General features: G+C 35.7%; 1 protein-coding gene across 1 annotated transcript in view; it reads right to left on the bottom strand.

The window, feature by feature from the left end:
* Positions 1–2,974: 2,974 nt before the first annotated feature.
* The window catches only part of LOC121379230 (ankyrin repeat and fibronectin type-III domain-containing protein 1-like), a 43,764-nt gene continuing 22,866 nt past the window's right edge, over positions 2,975–23,872 (bottom strand). The window contains exons 6-18 of the mRNA XM_041507744.1: positions 23,284–23,362; positions 20,482–20,595; positions 17,551–17,739; positions 17,106–17,227; positions 16,360–16,442; positions 15,682–15,817; positions 14,882–14,995; positions 14,209–14,427; positions 12,991–13,157; positions 11,955–12,073; positions 8,589–8,768; positions 8,114–8,214; positions 2,975–7,734 (exon numbers count right to left, since the gene is read on the bottom strand). Coding sequence (XP_041363678.1) covers positions 7,000–7,734; positions 8,114–8,214; positions 8,589–8,768; positions 11,955–12,073; positions 12,991–13,157; positions 14,209–14,427; positions 14,882–14,995; positions 15,682–15,817; positions 16,360–16,442; positions 17,106–17,227; positions 17,551–17,739; positions 20,482–20,595; positions 23,284–23,362 — 2,358 coding nt within the window. The 3' untranslated portion in view covers positions 2,975–6,999. The remainder of the gene's footprint in view (positions 7,735–8,113; positions 8,215–8,588; positions 8,769–11,954; positions 12,074–12,990; positions 13,158–14,208; positions 14,428–14,881; positions 14,996–15,681; positions 15,818–16,359; positions 16,443–17,105; positions 17,228–17,550; positions 17,740–20,481; positions 20,596–23,283; positions 23,363–23,872) is intronic.

Here is a 23,872-nt window from a genome sequence, read left to right as displayed (position 1 = left end):
GCCCTTACAGAAGCCTTGGCTAGTGTCCTATGTATTATAGTAATGTGGCTGGTAAGAGAAAGTCACCAGCCCTTACAGAAGCCTTGGCTAGTGTCCTATGTATTATAGTAATGTGGCTGGTAAGAGAAAGTCACCAGCCCTTACAGAAGCCTTGGCTAGTGTCCTATGTATTATAGTAATGTGGTTGGTAAGAGAAAGTCACCAGCCCTTACAGAAGCCTTGGCTAGTGTCCTATGTATTATAGAATGTGGCTGATAAGAGAAAGTCACCAGCCCTTACAGAAGCCTTGGCTAGTGTCCTATGTATTATAGTAATGTGGCTGATAAGAGAAAGTCACCAGCCCTTACAGAAGCCTTGGCTAGTGTCCTATGTATTATAGTAATGTGGCTGATAAGAGAAAGTCACCAGCCCTTACAGAAGCCTTGGCTAGTGTCCTATGTATTATAGTAATGTGGCTGATAAGAGAAAGTCACCAGCCCTTACAGAAGCCTTGGCTAGTGTCCTATGTATTATAGTAATGTGGCTGGTAAGAGAAAGTCACCAGCCCTTACAGAAGCCTTGGCTAGTGTCCTATGCATTATAGTAATGTGGTTGGTAAGAGAAAGTCACCAGCCCTTACAGAAGCCTTGGCTAGTGTCCTATGTATTATAGTAATAGACTTGATAATTTTTACTACCCCAGACCACAAATTTACTAGACGGGCTCCGGATCGATCTTCCTTGGATGATCCTCTATAGTCCGTTCCACAGGGATCGCCATTTTTCATACTATGGAAATTACAACAAGGTATTTATTTCTGAACCGATTATTTTCTACACACAAAAATAGTATTTTTTTATAATTATTTCCAAAACAGTAAGTCTTTTTACATCAAACCAAAGTGAAATTATTTACAAAAAACAAATTTTTGTAGGAGAATGGGACGGACTAAAGGTTATTTACTTAACCAACCAATACAGTGAATCTAGAAATTCTAAAATGGGCAGAGATCCCAGGAAGATTAAAACTTAGTGATAAAATCTTAAGCTTAAAATAATTCTAAGTGTTCAAGACATGGAATTGGTTCAACAATTACATAGTCCATTGGCTTAGGTTATGAATTCTGGTTTAAAGGGGATCCACTTTTGAGGGATTTCACTGTAGTTTACGTTCATGTACACTGAATTCCACTGTGCTAATCTTCCCCTGCCACCTAACAGTTTTATTTCAGTAATATAGAGATCTCATTGATCTATTACTTCAAAACTGTAAAAATAAAGAGCTGTTTTTACTTTGTTTACATTACTACCATCAATATTGTTTAATTTTCTCCACAATCATTAACCACCATTAACAAGCAGCCAGTTAGCACCATAACAAATTAATGGATTTGTTGTGTTAAAATGGTTTCTCCTGACAACTGCAGTCAGTCATACATGGAGAGGTACACAAACTGGTTCCGTTCCATTGATTATGTATGAAATGTTGGCAGACGTAACACATGGTTGTGTAGTTAATAATAATAACGACCAGCACCTAACACACTACATTGGATTTTCTACCACGCTAGATTTCTCAATGCAATCTAGAGGGCAATCATCTCAAAGAGTGAGGGGCATGACAACCGTACTCGGTAGATCACAAGTACAAGCAAACCTGATAACTAGAACCTTTATTAACAACCACTTAGTTATCAGGAGTGTTGCCATCAAATTTACAAACTTTTTTAAATATTTTTATTTTATTTTAGAAGGGAGAGGTAATGAACTAGTAAATGTTTTGCTTAGTATTAAACAAAAATTGAAGCTAAGAACTGGGAAAACAATTGTTGTTCACACTGTGAAACACCATCTGATAATAAAAAAGGCCTTTTAATAGATGTGGCTGCTTAATATAGATGATGTGAGAGTATTGAAATGTGGCCTCTTAATACAACACCCTCTGATAACACATCTGGCTGTGATAAAATACTAACAAAATGTATCTATTTGTACATGAAGACCACCTACCCTTACAGAACATGGTTTACCAATCTCTTAGGCGACCCTGACATATGTATATTTAACATTACATCGAGTACTGGTAGACTGGACCATGCCTTCATAGGACAATGCGAAGACGCACTCCAGTGATTCCAAATAAAGGACTGTTTCAGTCGATCAACAGCCAGCTACACAATCTACATCACATGACCAGTTGTTTACCATGTACACACACAAACAACACCTTGATCGATCATTGCCCTAAACCTCCCACCCCAACCACCATGAACGTTATGGGACTGTTTCCTTGTCCTGTTATGGCCATAGTTCCAAGGGTCATACAAAACATTTTCAAACTCACTCACTAACTCACTCACTAACTCACTCACTAACTCACTCACTAACTCACTCATAAAAATAATTATACCTTGTTATAAATTCAAATTTTAATTTCTGATGACTCATCTAAATTGTGCTTTAATGACTGAATTCAGAACTGGTGCTAATAGATAAACATTTCTGGCACATAATATAATGTAATTGATAATATTCATTTTCTCCAAGATTATACAGCTCTGTTTTCTACCACCATCAGCATGGCATGTGTGGTGATTGTAAAGCAAATAGATCTGAGGCTGGTAGGTACTGGGTTCACATCCCAACACTGGCACCCACACAGTAATGGGGACATATAAGGCCAATACACACTGCAGTTATAAAGGCATCTGAACAAATTAGACTTGTATTGGAAATGTAGTCCGTAATGGTGAACGGTTTTATTCCATATACTTAACTTGATCCACTGCCAGTACATAAACAGAAATCCATTCTTCTTAGCCTTAAAACATACCTGCCACGTGTCATTAGCCAAGCAACCCATTGCTGAGATTTGTAAAAAAAAAAAAAAAAATATTTAACGACGCACTCAACACATTGTATTTACAGTTATATGGCATCAGACAGTTATTAAGGACCACACAGATATTGAGAGAGGAAAACTGCTGTCGCCACTTCATGGGCTACTCTTTTCAATCAGCAGCAAGGGATCTTTTATATGCACCATCCCAGACAGGATAGTACATACCACAGCCTTTGATATACCAGTGGTGGTGCACTGGCTGGATGCTGAGATTTGAATGCTGAAAAGAAGGGAATATATTATGTATATTGAGTATTAACACCCCAGCACATTTTTTAATCAACAACTAGCAGGTGTCTAAGAGAGTATAGTGAAAGCTATGTTAAGCAGCCACTAAAGGTAGTATCAAAACTGGCCCTTTAAGAGAGGTGGCTGCTTAATACAGGTCAGTTTATACTATATGAGATGAATTTAGAGTATCAAAATATGGTCTCTTAACACAGGTGGCTGCTGAACACAGATGGTCACTAGAGCAGGTTTGACTGTAAAGGTGACACTTAGTCTGTACAGGAAGAGAAGAAACCCACTTCTACCATTTAGGTTACTCCTATCATAACAGGACTGAAAAAACATGGCCTTTTAAACGAATAGAAGAGCACAATAGTTGGGCAATGTCTTGCTACTCTTTAAGATCAGCTTCTCCAAAAGTCATCAGTAATGTACGATATATTTTAAGTGATTTTATGACAAATGTACAGTTATTATTTTAGGGTTCGACAAATCTACTAGCCCACAGTCCCGGGTAGTACATTTTTGGTCTGGGCTAGTGGAAATTATCTTTTACTGTAATACATAGGGCACTAGCCAAAGCTTGTGTGAGGGCTATAGTGTCTTTATGCAACATTTGTTGAACTTTGTTATTTGTTGTGTTCGTTTACATATGGTTATTATTAAGATGGTTTACCTTCAGGGTTTGGGTGAATCCTTAGAAAGTTGAAATATTAAACAGAAAAAAAGTAATAATAAAACAAAATTAATAAAAAATAAAAAATAAAACATGAGTGCCTGGAAACATATTTGAGAGGGATTTGCTTGCAATTATAACATGGCTTAACACATATTATTAAATTAAAATCCAGAACTATGGTGTGTTGCAAATATTTTATAACCTAAAAGTTTCACTGAAGATAATAAACAAGATATTATTTATTATTTTCTTTATCCAAAAGTGAAATAATTTCCCTTTCTTGTGATATTTAATGACCATTTAATTTTATGAATATCAACATGATAATAAATAAGAGTCATATTCATAAATTAATTAAATTATACTTTTAAAAATAATATGAGATTTATATAATATACAGTCAAACTTCGATTACTCCACCTTCAATCTCTCAACCTGAAGCGACGGTCCCGGCCGAATTGCTATACAAACTAGTAATAACGGTCTTTAAAAACTCAAACTTCGAACACTCGATAAACTCAATTTCTCAGCCTAATTCTTTGGTCCCGCCATAAAAATTTAATAGATTATGCACCTCTAAACCTTGACACATGTGGATTGATCAAACTGTTATTGCCAATAGTATTTTAAAGACGATGATATGTTAATCAGGTCAGTCAGATGAAGCGCGCCTGTCTTGGGTGGTCTGAGCTGTCAAGGATTACAGTGATAATTACAAAATAATAGATCGCCAACTAAGCAGAATGAACTGATCCTGTGTTTAGTTGTCGGTCTTCGTATATTGTGGAGAGCCTCGCTACATAATACATAATTACAGACACAGTCTGGTTAACTTCAAAGAGCACTTGTAATGATTGTTAGCGCTGTTTCTTTTTTATAAATGTTAGTTCCTGATTTTAGGGCTTAGTGATTAGTGCTTTTTATTGATTTTTCTTATTTAAAATAATTTTGTGAAAAACAAATGTACTGAGTGTTATTTGGAATTCAGTGTTTTATTGGTTAGTTACCTTCCGCCATGTATTGACATCTGCAAAATACATCAACATTCATTATATCATTTACTTCCTGTTTCAAATATGAATTCTTGCATATTAATTTCGAAAACTCGAACTCCCTGAAACTCTATTTCCTCGTCCCCTTCAAGATCGAGTTATCGAAGTTTGACTGTATATATATAAAAAGAATTAAACAAAAAATCTGAACCATACATCATGTAAATGTATCATCTTGCAAGCTCTAGATGTAAAAGGTTAAAAGTGGACTATTTTTCATAATAACTTAACACTAGTCGGTTCTTAAACTAGTGTAATCCCTATCACTTGTAGAGTAGACAAATCTAAATAAATACATATATTTATAGCACTAATGTACCTTAAGAATACTGAGATCATTTCCTGTATATACACACATGTTTATCTACAATAACAAAACACACCTGCGACAAGTCAATGGGAACCATACACAAAAGCCATTCACAGAATGCTCTTATAACATTACATATGACCAGACTAATTAAAGGTTACCTCCCTTTGAAACTATTAGAATGCTGACAACTTTATACACTGTGTAAAAAAACACATTATACAGCAGTTGTTTGTCATGATATTATATATGTTATAGCTATCACAGAGCCATCCCACAAGTATTCCTTCCAACTGTCATCTAAACATTCATACTACATACACACGTGGATACAGTTGACTTGGTATGAACACATAGGTATATGGAAGTTACAGATGATACTGTATGAAGACATAATGATATGAGAGTTACAGATGATATTGTATGAACACAGGGACATAGGAGTTACAGATGATACTGTATGAAGACATAATGATATGAGAGTTACAGATGATATTGTATGAACACAGGGACATAGGAGTTACAGATGATATACTGTATGAAATCATAGGGGTATGGGAGTTACAGATGATATACTGTATGAAATCATAGGGGTATGGGAGTTACAGATGATATACTGTATGAAATCATAGGGGCATGGGAGTTATTCTGAAGAGGTGGTGACAAAATGTTGGCTTCAACAAATTCAACAATTAAGTTTATTCCTGATCTTCAACGTGAAAATGTTGACAATGTTTACCCAAATGTTCAAACACGAATGGACACTAAAAGATACCAATACATACATCAAAGCAAACCCTCACTGTGCCACTGTGCCACCGCACAATATCTCCCTATGCATGAATGAACACTAGAGTTATCCCTATGCATGAATGAACACTAGAGTTATCCCTATGCATGAATGAACACTAGTTATCCCTATGCATGAATGAACACCAGAGTTATCGCTATGCATGAATGAACACCAGAGTTATCCCTATGCAAGAATGAAGACTAGATTTATCCCTATGCATGAATGAACACTAGAGTTATCCCTATGCATGAATGAACACTAGAGTTATCCCTATGCATGAATGAATACTAGAGTTATCCCTATGCATGAATGAACACTAGTATTATCCCTGTGCATGACTGAAGATTAATTATCCCTATGTATCTATGAACAGTAGAGTTATCCATACATACGATAAAAATACCATTACCCCACTTACATTTACTCCTCATTGCCAAAGTATAAATGATAGTTATATCTATTATTGAATGAACACTAGAATTAACCCTATTTATGAATGAACACTAGAATTATTCCTATTTATGAATGAACACTAGAATTACAGTATTCCTATTTATAAGTGAAGGCTAGTTATCCCTATGTATGAATGAATACTAGAGCTATCTCTATGTATGAATGAATACTAGAGCTATCTCTATGTATGAATGAATACTAGAGCTATCTCTATGTATGAATGAATACTTGAATTATCCTTATGCATCAATGAACACTAGAATTATCCCTATGCATGAATGAACACTAGTTATCATTATATATAAATAACACTAGAGATATCCCTATGTATGAATGAACACTAGTTATCCTATGTATGAATGAACATCAGAATTATCCCTATGTATGAATGAACACAAGAAATATTTCTATCTATGAATGAACACTAGTTATCCTTATGCATGAATGAACACTAGAGTTATCCCCATGTATGAATGAACACTAGATTTACTTAAACAGCTAAACTGCCATTTGAAGACACTGATGCACTCCCACACCACATATGCCTATGTATGAATGAACATTAGAGATATGCCTATGTACGAGTCATCCCTACACACACAGGTTAAACAGCTGTGGCATGGCCCTGCTGTATAGCTGCGAGGAGGTTGTTCCGTAACCTCACGTACAGCCTGCCTTTAGTCCACGGGTTCTGCAGCTGAAGAGGTTGATAGTCGTCCCTAAGGATGCGCTCCCGCGCGCCTATGACCGCGACCAGACAAAAATCGTCCAACTCCTCCTCGCTGTAAACCGGTCCTTCCTTGCCACGCGTCACAACTGCCTTGTTGAGCTGTCGTACGACCAGGTTTATCACATCTCTCGCTGTAGTCCTCAACGTCACGTTCAGCTTGACGCTGATGCCTTTAGACAGACCACAGTCGTACGCTGCATAAACCCTCAGAACCCCCGACGACGGTTGAGAACTCGAAGCGGAGGCGTCCGAATCAACAGCTTGTCCGGTTGATGATGGCGAGGTTTCCTCGTTAGGGTCGTAGAATTTGGCTATTTTCCGGTTGTCCTTGCCAACACTGATTTCATTGGAATTGCACATGGCCGATGTGGATGATGAGTTGTTGTTGTCGTGAATTTTTGATTTTCTGCTCAGTTCCGGGGTGTCGCTGGTCTCCGAGGAGATCAGTTTGCTAATGGGGATCCCACCACGCATGTTTCGATCCCTGGCAAACGCGATGATGTCCATCACCCACCGAACACTCTTCCACAACATGTCGAGGTGCTGTTGTAGCTGAATCATCACATCAACACGGTCCTTCGCGATACTCACTTCGTCCGGAGAAAACGCCTGCAATTAAAGTTAAGTAAAGACATATTAACCAATATCTAAAAATGTGTTTGAACAAATCAGATATATTATATATCAAGAAATTTCCAATCAAAGGGAAATGATAAAATATTAACAAAAATTACATCCAGTAGATGAAAAATCAATAGGCCAGATTAAAGAACAAAGGTTCATTAGAAACAATGAAAATAAACAATGAGTATAATGTAGATAATGATAGAATCATGAATCATGAATCATCAGCCAAAATGTTAGAACTATATTTTTGTTAATTCAGTTTAGTGTTTTCTTCCAGTGCATATTTTGCTGGAAGAATATGTTGTTACAAGATGATAAAACAATATCAATCAACAAATGAACTTTAGTTGAGTTAACCCACCTGTCTTTGAGCCTGCTGAGCCAAATTAATGTCCATCTCGAGTATGGATGACAGTCGAGAATAATGTGTGATGAACGTTTGTTGGTATGTTGACATGTGAACTGAAATACAACAAAACAGTTACAGATCTGCAATCATATCTCATCATCTGCATGTAGAACATAAAGATTATCAGTAGACAATAGAGAAAACAGATTATCAGTAGAGAATAGAGAAAACAGATTATCAGTAGAGAATAGAAAAACATATTATCAGAAGATAATAGAGAAAACAGATTATTAGTAGAGAATGAAGAAAACAGAATAGAGAAAACAGATTAGTAGAGAATGTAGAAAACAGAATAGAGAAAACAGATTATCAGTAGAGAATAGAGAAAACATTATCAGTAGAGAATAGAAAAAACCCTGATTATCAGTAGAGAATGGAAAAAACAGATCATCAATGAAAAATCCTGCCCTATATTTGTGTCACTTACTCATTTCGAACACCTGTACAGGTAGGAATATCAGATTGTGTCTGTCAGTGAGTTCCTCCGTCTGTCCCGGCACGATGAAGACGTCTTCTGCAGGGGGCAGCACCAGGATAAACGAGATGTCCGGACTCAGCTCAATCACTTCCAGGTCATACAGCCGGTGGTCACTGCCTGGAGGCAAACCTAGCATGAAACAACCAGCTATAGTACATGACACCACCAACAGTGCAGTTATAGTACATGACACCACCGACAGTGCAGTTATAGTACATGACACCACCAACAGTGCAGTTATAGTACATGACGCCACCAACAGTGCAGTTATAGTACATGACGCCACCAACAGTGCAGTTATAGTACATGACGCCACCAACAGTGCAGTTATATTACATGATGCCACCAACAGTACAGTTATAGTACATGACACCACCAACAGTGCAGTTATAGTATATGACACCACCAACAGGGCAATGTTATAGTACATGACATCACCGACAGGGCAATGTTATAGTACATGTCACCACCAACAGTGCAATGTTATAGTATATGACACCACAAACAGTGCAATGTTATAGTACATTACACCACCAACAGTGCAGTACATGACAGTTATAATGTTTACCCAGGAATGGTGCAGTTATAATGTATAACCCAGGAATGATGCAGATAAATAGAGAATAACTACATGTAGTTAATGATGTAGGATACTGGCTTTATCCTGTGAAGGTAAGAATGAGACATTTATTATTTGGCCTGAACAGGATAAAGCCAATATCCTACGTCATTAACTAGTTATTATCTTTATCCTGCAGACCATAGAAATTAAGGGAAAAGCTATTGTGTTTGTTTTTTTCAGATATATTGTACAATGACCTAGAGGTCAAATGAGCGATTTTGTAATGTAGCTATGTGTGTGACATCACATGAGTGACGTCAAAAGTCGTATTCTGCTACTACATGTATATGTTTATAACTTTTCTTTATTGGTCATCATAATCTGTCAATAGAAACAGTGGTCACAGGATGAAATATACAACCCTGGAATGGTGCAATAAAACACCAGTTGTAATGTACAAGCCAGAAATGGTGCAATAAAACACCAGTTGTAATGTACAAGCCAGTAATGGTGCAATAAAACACCAGTTGTAATGTACAAGCCAGTAATGGTGCAATAAAACACCAGTTGTAATGTACAAGCCAGTAATGGTGCAATAAAACACCAGTTGTAATGTACAAGCCAGTAATGGTGCAATAAAACACCAGTTGTAATGTACAAGCCAGGAATGGTGCAATAAAACACCAGTTGTAATGTACAAGCCAGGAATGGTGCAATAAAACACCAGTTGTAATGTACAAGCCAGTAATGGTGCAATAAAACACCAGTTGTAATGTACAAGCCAGGAATGGTGCAATAAAACACCAGTTGTAATGTACAAGCCAGGAATGGTGAAATAAAACACCAGTTGTAATGTACAAGCCAGGAATGGTGCAATAAAACACCAGTTGTAATGTACAAGCCAGGAATGGTGCAATAAAACACCAGTTGTAATGTACAAGCCAGTAATGGTGCAATAAAACACCAGTTGTATGAACATAATTTTGTGGTTTAAATAATGTGTCATAACATAATAAAAACCTACTTAATTCACAGCATGCTATTGCAATAAAAATAGCAGCTAATAAAATATTTGTCATGATAAGAAGCATACTAAACAACCATTAACCCCCACTGACTTAATTTCCTAACCACAATATTTCCAATGCTTGTTTAATAAAATCAGGTTAATGTAACTTAGGTTGACATGCCCTCCCTCTGAATGTCCTTGAATTGAGAGTTTTCCTGTACCTAGGAAAGAACCCCAGTACCCGATAACAATCGGTGGGCACATCAAAACAATAGTACGATTGTTAGGTTGGTTTCATACAAGTCTAAAAAACCAAAAACAGGAGTCGATCAAGGATTTTTCTAGAAAGGGAATGTACATCATCAAATTAATACATCTGGAATTTTAAATGATCTGTCTGTCTGTGTGTGTCTGTCTGTCTGCCTGTGTGTATGTGTGTGTGTTTGTTTGTGTGAAGTGTGTGTCTGTCTATATGGGTGGGTGTGGTGTGTGTGTGGGGGGGGGGGGGGTGTTGTGTGTCTGTCTGTGTGTGGTGTGGGTGCATGCATGCAAGAATTAAAATCTAAAAGGGCACATGGGGGATGAAAATCACTGCTTATAAAGTATTTTTAAATGTTACATTTAAGTGACTCCACTTAAAAACCAGTCACCATGCAATTTTTTATTTTATTTTATTTGATTTAAGTTTTAAATTTAATTCAATATTTGTGCTTCAAAATTGATATTTATATTCTCATAGACATCACACATTTGTCTACTCATAAAATACTTGGCTAACCAAGAGTTAAAAATATCTGCCTTTAAAACCACTGTGGTGTTGTCAATGAATCAAATACACACTAACGTTTTATTAGGGCACTCGCACCACTGACCCATGATAGACAAGACTGAGTTGACATCCATTCACCGACAAACTCAATGCTGTCTGATTAAAATAGCTATGTCTCAAAATGTATTTCAAGGCGAGTAAATTGATTACTGTTGTATACAAGTTTCTAGCCTAAAGTTCTAAAACATTCATAGCAGTCGTCTATTGGGAAAGGCTTATCGCAATGTTTTGAATGATGCAGCGGTGTGTAAACTGGCAACAACAAGTTTGATCTAGATTCTGTATAAAGTGGATCAATGACCCGCAAAACTATTGACAAAATCATAATACCAGTACGTGAATAAATAAGATATGAATACATCAATTCATTGAGAATGTATTTCATCTAAGGGACACCACTACAGAATACAATGAAACAAGGTTAGTCACAGTTATTCCCCTTCAATGTTAACAATTAATAATCTTTAATCTAGGCTTTTTCTTTTCCCTTGCAACATATAAAATATTCTTATTGTGTATACACTCAAATTTTTATTACCAACTATCTGAAGAGGTTTAAAATGGGCATCCTCTTAATGCAAAACAAGATGCATTAAAATGATTTTAAAGAAGAGGTGACTGTTTAACTAGTTTTATCCTGTAACCACTGTTTCTATTGGCCAATTAAGATGACCAATTAAAGCGAAGTCATCAACTTATACTAGCAGATTAGGACTTTTGACGTCACACACATGACATCACATGCATACTGGTAGATACATTACAAAATCGCTTAAATAGCTTTTCCCCATAATTTTATGGACTGCACGATAAAAATAATAATTAGTTAATGACGTACCTTCACAGGATAAAGCTGATGTCCTACGTCATTAACTAGTTATTATCAATGTACTGTAAATAAGATAATTGTTTTACCTAGCATATCCAGGAGTCGTCTGCAAGCTTTACCAATGGCTGCATGGAATTCTTTCAGAGGTGGGTCAACTGAGCATGCTTCATCTCTGTTTAAACTCAGAATGTATTGCCATTCTTCTCTGGTAAAAAAAGAAAGAAAGATATTTGCTCACTGTAATAGAAAACAAGAATTTTGCCGAATTAAATGGCTCATGTACCATAAAATATTTTCAGTGGACAGTGATGAACATCCATAGGTGCAACTATAAACCAAGTTTCAGCTCACTGTGATGAACATCCATAGGTGTAACTATAAACCAAGTTTCCTGGACCTAGGATTTATAGTTTATCAGAAACTGATCTAAACATGAACATTTAATTGAACTTTAATGCAAAAGTTGACACCGTCGCTGCTGTTACAATCAGAAAAGTAATAAAGATATTATGCCTACAAAAAGGATAATGAAATTATTATGCAAATATGTTCCAAGTTGACCCCACAACACAGCACTTATTGCTTACATTGCTTCGGTGCCATATTGAATAAATCATCGGTCTCAAGTCTAGTAGGTACAGAGTTAAAACCTCTGTATTGGCTCCCACCCAGTGTGAGTTTTAACAGCTCAATGGAGAGGTGTAAGACCACTACATTCAACACTATCTAATTAACGACTAACCATTTAGCCCTGTTTTCAACATCCAAATACTTTCTCTCTCACAAACAACTCACCATTTAGCCCGGTTTTCAACATCCAAATACTTTCTCTCTCACAAACAACTAACCATTTAGCCCTGTTTTCAACATCCAAATACTTTCTCTCTCACAAACAACTCACCATTTAGCCCGGTTTTCAACATCCAAATACTTTCTCTCTCACAAACAACTCACCATTTAGCCCGGTTTTCAACATCCAAATACTTTCTCTCTCACTCACAACTAACCATTTACTCCTCAATCCATATAGTTGACATGTGTGTCATCAAGAGACCTTACTTGAACTTTACATGGCTATATAGTTTTAAAAACCACAAAATCAGAGGAAAGTTATATTTTTACCTGGACACGTTGGACCAGTCGCGGACCTTGACGTGTGGTAGAACATTTGGTGTTTTCTGCTGGACGAGAACGTTGATGTTCTCCACAGTGCAGTGCAGCTTCAGGTAGCCGAGGTAGAGACCATGAGGCAGGGAGATGCTGCTCACCTGATGGTGCACGATCATCTCCTATAACAACAACATAACATATGTAACAGTTAGTAGGTAGAGTCCGTGAGGCAGTGATATGCTGCTCACCTAGTGGTGTACTATCATCTCCTATAACAACAACATAACATATGTAACGGTTAGTAGGTAGAGTCCGTGAGGCAGTGATATGCTGCTCACCTAGTGGTGTACGATCATCTCCTATAACACCACAAAATCAGAGTAACGTTTAGTTTTAGAGTCCTGAGGCAGTGATATGCTGCTCACCTAGTGGTGTACGATCATCTCCTATAACAACAACCTTGACAGTAGTAGGTAGAGTCATTGAGGCAGTGATATGCTGCTCACCTAGTGGTGTACGATCATCTCCTATAACAAGTGCAGTGCATATGTAACAGGTAGCCGAGGTAGAGTCCGTGAGGCAGTGATATGCTGCTCACCTAGTGGTGTACGATCATCTCCTATAACAACAACATAACATATGTAACGGTTAGTAGGTAGAGTCCGTGAGGCAGTGATATGCTGCTCACCTAGTGGTGTACGATCATCTCCTATAACAACAACATAACATATGTAACGGTTAGTAGGTAGAGCCCGTGAGGCAGTGATATGCTGCTCACCTGGTGGTGTACTATCATCTCCTACAATAACATTATCATATACGTAACCGATTGTAGGCAAAAATAAGAATTCTGCAGAATTAAATGTCTCGCCTACCATAAATGTTTTCAGCACACTGATGAACATCCATAGGTGCAACTATAAACAAAGTTTCACTGATCTAGGATTTATAGTTTGTGAGAAACTCTCTCTCTCCTCCCCTCCCCTCACTCTCTCTCTCTCTGTAATGTTTTTAGAGATCTCACTGAAATACTTTGGATACGTATCACTTGTTAGTAAGAATGTTAGACATGCATATTATTTTGTATTTCTCTGAAAACAAAATTATGTCCTGCAGTTAAATTAGAAAACTTACTGAAATGCTTTGGATAAGCATCAGTTCTCATTAATATTTTGTATTTCTCTAAACAAAACCCCTAATTCTGTCAAGTAGTTGAATTATAAAACTTACTGGAATGCTTTGTATGAGCATGGTGCTGGCCACCCCCGTGTCTGTTCCTGCCAGTGACAGCCGCCGGGCCAGCTTCCCGATGGACACCCACTTGCTTGAGCCAAGGGCGATGAACTTTGTGTCGTGAACGTGGTTCACCGTGACTAGAACAATACTGCCATTCGAGTCCTTCAAGGGCTTGTGGTAGAACTGACCCAGGTCATGGATACCCAGAGAATTCTGTAAACAGAAATAGATTAATTTAAATAACAAACAAAATATTAATTTAAATAACAAGATATTAATCAAAATAATAAACAAATAAGATATTAATTGAAATATGAAATAAATATGATATTAATTAAAATCACAAACAATTTATATATTAATTCAAACAAACAAAATGGGTTATTAGGCTTCATCATTAACTGCTGTATGGTTGATTTGAGACTTGTATTTATAGTATCTATGAATATATATTTGTTTATTTGAACAGAATCTACGTTTCTTGACTCTACATATTTCAAAACATGTATTAGGACACTTGATCAAAGAATGTAGCTCAACTAAGACATTCTGCATCAGTCCTAACAGAACTCTGATGGAAGAAAGAGACTAAGAGAAATGAAAATATCTTGTATGGGTGTTAAAGACAAAAAAAAGAAGAAGCATGTTGTATGTGTGTGACCAGTACCTGTAGTAGGGATGCTGCCTGTAGAAGTTTGTTACGGAAGTGAACGACGCCGGCACTGCTGCTCTTGTCCATGTCGCGCCGCAGTGACTTCACGTCGTCCCACGTACTGGCAATCTGACAACAGACACAACGATCATAAACAAACACTTTTATCATTTATTCTTGCTACTCTCTTATCAGACAACACAAATACAGTATACTATAATTATCTACTTCAATCCAATCTGGCGTAACATTAGAAAATGTTTCCAATTTTCATTATTATTCATACTTACCTAGTGATAACACAACCAATGTAAGGAAGGAAGGAATTTTTTTATTTAACAATGCACTCATCACATTTTATTTACAGTTATATGGTGTCGGACATATGGTTAAGGACCACACAGATATAGAGAGAGGACACCCACTGTCGCTACTTCATAGGCTACTCATTTCGATCAGCACCAAGGGATCTTTTATATACACCATCCCACAGACAGGATAGCATATATCACAGCTTTTGATATACCAGTCGTGACGCACTGGCTGGAACGAGAAATAGCCCAATGGGCCCACCGATGGGGATTGATTCTAGACCAACTGCACATCAAGCGAGTGCTTTACCACTGGGCTACGTCCTGCCCAAACCAATATAAAAATTACAGGTAAACAAAAACTGCACGTTTTTCACAAATATGTAATTCTTGCAGTTTAGTTTTTTCCTCTGATAACATTATCCTCGCAAAAAGCAGTTCAATTTTTCATTCTCCTAGATTTGATTGAAAAGAAACATCTGTGTATTAGCGACGAGGACTGACCTTCATGATCCAGTAGAGTTCGGACTGGATGGACGTTCCGGAGAAGTTCTCGTCCACCTCCACGATCGGCAGCTGTTCCTCCGACGTCACTAGCACTCGGTCCCCGTTGTACAACAAACACGCTATGTACACGCCACTGAAAACAGATTCATGGATGAAACTTTATTAACATATTATTCCACTACTTCATTGTACAACAAACATATGTACATGCCACTGAAAACAGATTCATGGATGAAATGTTTTTATAAATAAATTATTCCACTACTTCATTTTACAACAAACATACGATGTACACACCACTGAAAACAGATTCATGGATGAAATGTTTTTATAAATAAATTATTCCACTACTTCATTTTACAACAAACATGCGATGTACACACCACTGAAAACAGATTCATGGATGAAATGTTTTAAATTATTTCATTAATTGATTGAAATGACATTTTCATGAATTTTACTACTGTATGTATTCCTTTAAAAAACAATAGCCCTTACTCAATCATTTAAAATATAATTTATTATTTTTTTAATAACATTAAAAGAAAAGAAAAAACAAAAGTACTAACAAATTGATTTTCAAGTTTGACAAAATAGTTGTTATTAACTTAATAAATTTCAAATTGCAAGTTCTCTGCCAATCCTTTATAACAGGTCACTACTTATTACACTCACCGTTTTAAGGATTTCTGGAATTTTGGAGTTGATATGAAGAGATTTTTGATACTCATGCGCTTCCTCTGTAGCGGTGAATCACACTGTCGTAGAGGAGATTCTACAACACACAATACATACACATTAATCTCAGACAAATCTATAAAAACAATTTATTTTCAACAGAAAATTGTACAATAACATCAATATAACAAACATATTAATTTGCAGCAAACAAATTCAAAATGTAATAATCAGTTTTAAAAACAGTTTATATAGGACTTCTCCAAATCCTGGGGAGCCAGCTAAAAAACCTGTTCAGACTGAACTAGCTAACAAATCACTTCAGACTGAGGCATAAGAACTGCACACACTGATAAACAAAACCATCCTATACACTAATCCAATTTTTTTCCTTATATCAAGTTGAAAACATTTTGTAATTTATGCATCATAATGGAAACCAAAAAACAGTTGCAAATAGGAAATTCTACCCTGAAAATTTGGCTGAATGTGAAATTTTGTCTCAGTCAAAAGAATGCTTATATACTATATCAACTCATTAACCACTTTCAATTCTGTAAGAAATAAACAAATTTCTTCCACAATAATGAATGGATGGCTTCTACTTTTATCATCTCAGTGATATCACAAGAAATTTATTTTACCTCAGTGGTACTAAGTCTAAATACAGGCCTGCAGCACCTGCTGACCAATTCAGTACCCAATAGTATGTATTGGTAGTAAATTTTGTTTGACCAAAGTACAAACCAACCTCTGATTTCCGAGGCATCAGCTGGCCGACACTGCTTGACCTGCTGAAACAAAGTCTGTAGAGACTGCACTTTACCATCGGTACGAGACGACACCCCTTCAATGTCTCGCCAGTCTGCAAAACAGAAGACAATAACTTTAGAAATCTTTTGAGGGGAAGAGAGAGAGAGAGACAGACAGACACAGAGAGAAAGAGGGGAGTGAGAGAGAAGAGAGAAACACAGACAGAGAGAGAGAGAGAGAGAGAGAGAGAGACAAGAGACAGAGACAGAGAGAGACAGAGAGAATATGTGTAGGAGATGGATCGGGATGGTATATATAGAGGATATTATACCAGTTATTAGTTATTATCAAATTATATGTCCAGAGTGATATAATTTTCACTTGTCATGAGCTTTAAAACTGTAATATATATTTAAGAAATAAAGTTATTCTTACTAGATGGAACTGCATATGGTGGATTGCTTGGCATGTATTCACTGTAACCCTTCATGTTCCATGCAGCCATTCTCACGAAGTACGCCTCACCCTTGTGCAGCCGCTTTATCTCATACGCTAGCTGCCTCACATCCTCAAGAGTTGCCTCCCCTGCCAAACTCATGAAGTTCTCAACGAAACTCCATTCAACTGAAATGTAAAGTTTTATAATTAAATCACAGAAAATTGTCATACTGGCTTATTGTTTGTTTTACATGAGTATTCATGTTCATAAAATAAAAATCTTAAATAACTAGTTTTATTTATTTTGGGACTGGATTTGGAACTGTTCATTCAAAAATAAAATAAAACTGGTTATCAGAGTTTTTTTTTTTATCAGATAGATAAATATAAGCAGGATTCATATATTTTGTCATCAGTCAAATACCATAACTTTCAATGACTTTTTAAAGGTATTTTCCAAAACTGTTTTTAATGATCATGATCTAACATTATTACACAATGTTGTGATGTGATTAAAAATTATTTTGTTTTATCTTTTCTTACATTATTTTAAATAGGATAAAAGTTAATGATCAACCCATTTTCATTTTCCATGATGCAACTCAATATTCCATGACTTTCCTGACCAGGAAAGTAACACTTAAACATTTCACGACTTTCCAGAATTTTCATGACCCGTATGAAGCCTAAATAACAACTATATCTACCATGTTCAAATAAACATTAATGAGATGGGTGGGAAGTGAGCATTTAAATATATTTCCAATATCAAACATCAAAAGAATAAATTGAAAAACAATGGCTTTATTTACATTTTAAAACACTTCTTGCGATTCAGTAGCCATTAACCACACTCCCCAAATAAATCACTCATGCTTTCCACTCCCACCCACCTAAATCTGGAATAACCCTAAATGGTTACGACAACAAATGACAAACTTGTTAACATTTCAGTTTGATATCGTTTTAGCAGGAAGTAAATAAATGAAACTGTTTTATTTAATGACACACTCAACACACTTATTTACGGTTATATGACGTTCGTTTTAGCATGCAAGCTATTAGGACGATTGTCGTCATTTCACAACTGTACTATCAAATATTAATGAGATAAAGACGTAATATTTGTGAGCTGCAGAAAAGTCAGGTAAAAGAAAACACGGGAAAGCCTTCATTAATTTAAGCTCTCCTTCCCAAGGAAGCAAACATCAATTGGGTTACTGAACAGGAAAGTTATTGCTCTTAATTCCACATGGGATTTGAGGTAACACTTCTTACTGCAAAACAATAAGCTGGTTTAGTAGAGAGTAGCAGGAGAATTAAAACGGGCAAGAGGCTTTGTGGTTTTGTTGTGCTGTGTAAGAGAACCGTTGACACTTTGTTCTGTATATACTTGGTTTAGTTCCAGCAACAAGCCTGTTATGTATGACTTCTTTGATAATAAGCATGTGGCGTCCAGTTCATTCCTAAGATGATTCATCTTTAAATGTACTAGCTAGGTACTGGCATGATGAATGAATAAATTAACAATGGATGAAAAAAATTAATGTTGAGAATGAATGAATGAATAAATTAATTAATTAATGGATGAATGAAAAATGAAAAATTCATGAATGAATAAAAGAATAAATGAAATCCATCACCAAACTGCAGTGTTGAGAATTAATAAACAAATGAATGGATGGATGGATGGATGGATGGATGGATGGATGGATGGATGGCTAAATGAATTGATCAAATGAATGAAACAATGAATGAATGAATAAAAGATGAGTCAAACGAAATCCATCACTAAAATGCAGTTGAGAATGAATGAACAAATTAATTAATGAATGGATGGATGAATAAAATGAATGAATGAATGAAAGATGAGCAAATGGATGTCAAACAAAATCAATCACCAAACTGCAGTATTGAAAATTAATGAACAAATGAAGGAATTAATGGATGGATGAAAGAGAAATTGAATGAATGAATGAATGAATGAATAACGGATGAACTAATGGATGTCAAACAAAATCCATCACCAAACTGCAGTGTACAGAATGAATGAACAATAAATAAATTAATGAATGAAATTTATATGATGCTTATCTACAAAGAAAACTTTGTGTATAAAACTTATGTAAATTCTTGGGATGCATTTCAAAAACATTATGGAGAAGAAAGGAGTTTATTATTGGTATGTAATATGTTAAAACACTATCTAATATCCTATCTTTAGTCATGGTGCTCAGAAAAACATTTTCTAAATCTATATCTATATATATATGGATAAATCACATGAATGTTAATAATAATATGAAATTGGTGCATTAAGAATAGAACAGCTATTTCTGTTGAGCATAGACAGGAAAAATATTTTTAGAATATTACTTATTAAGCAATCCCTCCCACCTTCTTATCCCCCACAGAAATCATTATACCTTCCAGACATGAATTATGACACACATAACTGGGTAATATTCAGTTTTATGATACTGCCTGGCAGATGCAATCTACATTTTACTTTTTAGCCTAGCAGAAAAATAATCCACACATTTGTTTTACCGACTCCCGGTACCGGTTCACACCGAGAGCAAGTTTAACGACTCTGTGGGTAGGTTTAAGGCCACTACACCAACTTGTCTCTCACTAACCACTAACAACTAACCCACTGTCCTGGACACAGTCCAGATAGCCGAGATGAGTGTGTCCAGGACAGCGTGCTTGAACCTTAATTGGATATAAGCACAAAAATAACTAAAGAGGAAAAAGAAACACTCCACATATTTAATTTACAGCCTAGCTGACACACTCCACACATTTAATTACAGCCTAGCTGACACTCCATGCATTTAATTTACAACCTAACTGACACACTCCACACATTTAATTACAGCCTAGCTGACACACTCCACACATTTAATTTACAAAGTGGCTACATACTCTTATACTTGGTGACCACGGACCCGTTGTGGTTGAGCGGTTCTCCAAAACTGACTAGAAGAGACGAACTGCTGGTAACACACAGACACACGTTGGTGGGAGGGTCAGGAGGTCCTGTAAGAAAACAAAACATCTGTAACATCACAAAACAAAACATCTGTAACATCACAAACAAAACATCTGTAACATCACAAGACAAAACATCTGTAAACATCACAAGATAAAACATCTGTAAACATCACAAGATAAAACATCTGTAAACATCACAAACAAAACATCTGTAACATCACAAACAAAACAAAACATCTGTAACATCACAAATAAAACATCTGTAACATCACAAATAAAACATCTGTAACATCACAAATAAAACATCTGTAACATCACAAACAAAACATCTGTAACATCACAAACAAAACATCTGTAACATCACAAAAACATCCATAACATCACAAAGAAAACATCTGTAACATCACAAATAAAACATCTGTAACATCACAAAAAAGGACTAGAAGAGTACAACTGCTCATCACATCCTGCAACAAAACAAAAGATCTGGAACATTACATTACATAATGATAGAGAACAAAGTATTCCACATATGAAACACAAACACCTCAGCACATTGTTTAATGGGGAGCAATTCTGTGTTAATATTTTTGTTAATGGTTAAATATGGCTTAAAAAGAGAAACTCACTTTCACTATATGAGCACATTTTTTCTCTTTATTTTTATTTTTGTATGCACTTTCCCAGACTGAAAAAATGTAGTTTCTTCTGAGTATGTGTCACCATGACCAAATGTCTGACATTCAATAGCTGAGGATTAATAAATCAATGTGCTTTAGTGGTGTTATAAACCAAAACAAACTTTGACTATTACCTAGACTGGACACCAACTATGATAACTTTTAATCCAGCATTTGTAGAGAGATAGGTGGAACTGGAGATGACTTTTACCTAGACTGGATACCAACTATGATAACTTTTAATCCAGCATTTGTAGAGAGATAGGTGGAACTGGAGATGACTTTTACCTAGACTGGACACCAACTATGATAACTTTTAATCCAGTATTTGTAGAGAGATAGGTGGAACTGGAGATGACTTTTACCTAGACTGGACACCAACTATGACAATTTTTTATCTAGCATTTGTAGAGGGATAGATGGAACTGGAGATGACACAACTGAAGTGCCACAGATCAGTTAAAGATATCTTAATCAAATCCAGGACAGGAAGTAGCAGAGGTGCAATGTGTCATGGGATCGATGTCCCATTCCAACCAGAGGCTTAGGTTTGGGGATGCCAAAGGAAATGGTACATACTGTTCTGTCTTTGATAAAGTGCATATAAAAATCCCTTGGCTGTTTTTTAGTAGGAGTAGTAGCCTATGTGGTGGCAGTAGATTTCCTTGTATAATCAAACAATGTGTCGATATAGCTGTACATTAGATACCAGATTTAACGTTAGATTGATTGAAAACACATGTTATTGCACAAACAAAAGGATTGGACTTCAGTTTGCCTAACTAACTAGGCTTTGTCTTCTCCAGGTAGCTGTAGTTTAAAATATGTAATATAGAATTAAATGTTTGTTTTATGATATTTTCATGTTTTCCACTCACTACCCACAACAATAGAGCATAGCCAACAAAAATACATACAACAATTGTAAACATTTATATTAAAAATATCCTCGTGGTATGGGTTTTGGCGCGGATAAGCAACGATCTCGCGTAGTATAAAAATAACAATGTTTTTCTTGTTATTATTGACAGACATAACCTAATGTATATATATAATTAAAATATAAACATTAAATTAAATATATAGTTTTTTAGTTTTAGTTTTAGTTTGTGTATACTGTGATATTCTAACCTTTTTGATGTAGTATGGATTTTGAAACGGAACATCCAGACAACTTCTGATTGACCAATACTCAAGAAAAATAACTTGAAACAACTGGAAACGATGTGTGGTGGTCCATAAATTCCGTATTAATAATACATGTAAAAAATAACACCATAAAATAAATGTTAACCCTATCGTCACATGTAAACCATAAAGCCCTGTGCAAACTAGTCACTTTTTGTACATTGATAGGGTTGAGTAAATCTGACAACCCTAGAGTATTTTTGTTTGTTTTGAATAATAAACAATGTCCACTACACAATTCATATTGAATAGGTATTATTTTAAGATGTAATATGCACTTTGAACGTCATGTAATCCTGACCCAATATGCAGTGCATGTAAAATAAGGACAGAGGACTCATTCAGACGTCCATAAAAATAGACTGACATAGGGGTGATCTAATTGCCTTGTGTGTTTCTTTCACTAGTAGCAGACAACAATGTTTCGTGAAGCAGGTGAGTAAAATTAATTGTGAAAATTTGGAGATAGAGGGATGTTTATGTATGTTAAAAAAGTGCTTATGGAAAATAGTACTTTTAATTACATGGTATTTTTAATTGTTTATACTTACCACAAACTGGCAAATTTTAAACATTGCTTTAAAAAACATTTGTGCAACAAAACTTTCTGCATTTAACGTCATAGCTTTTCTTTGGTGACGCACAATTACTATTTAAAGATAGCACGCCAAAATACATACCGCGTCATAATATATACCGAGACGATATACATTTCTATTAAACCTATATGAAGTGAAATCTACATAAAAAGATAATACTGTTAGTGAAGAGTTCCACTGTACAAACAACATGGTGGTACCCAGCTGTCACTTAACATGTAACTCAATTACACAGCTCGGAGAAACCGTCAATAATATCCACTCACTAGCATGGTCATATCCCGCCTTCATTCTTTTGAGTAACCGATGGCGATACTCCCAGTCACCAAGTTGATTCTCCGTCTCCTATAATAAAGATTACAATAAATTATCTATTCACTGAATTCATAAATATGCAACAGTAGACATTTCTACACACTCTTTATTTTAATATCAAACTCAACACAATAAGATTTTTTTTTTTTATGTGCATAAAACAGAAAATATCAACATGGTTGGCAAGTATTGCTATAAAAGAGATTGGAGTTATCGCTTTCTGGTAATGTCACTAAATAGTATAGGCAAGATATTTTTAATAACTGGTAACTATTTTCCTGGTTGGTTTTGCTCTTTGGTTGTGATGTTTTTTTCCTCAATTATAAGTTGTCTGAATAACACTGTGTTAGATAACCTTTCCAAAGAGATTTCCTCAGCCTTTTCTTTTTTAATTATTAATATATGATAGGAACAAAATCAATATAAAATGCAGAAATTTTAAAACCTTTAGGATAATTTGGAGAATATCTAGTCAAAACAGGTATCAAAATGCACTGCACAAGGAAATGAAAAGAAACATGGCCTATTCAGTGATCTTTA

The sequence above is a fragment of the Gigantopelta aegis genome, chromosome 8, assembly GCF_016097555.1.
Source record: "Gigantopelta aegis isolate Gae_Host chromosome 8, Gae_host_genome, whole genome shotgun sequence".
NCBI lineage: Eukaryota > Metazoa > Mollusca > Gastropoda > Neomphalida > Peltospiridae > Gigantopelta > Gigantopelta aegis.
Note: the sequence above shows the minus strand (reverse complement) of the source record. Positions and strands in the feature narration are given on the sequence as shown.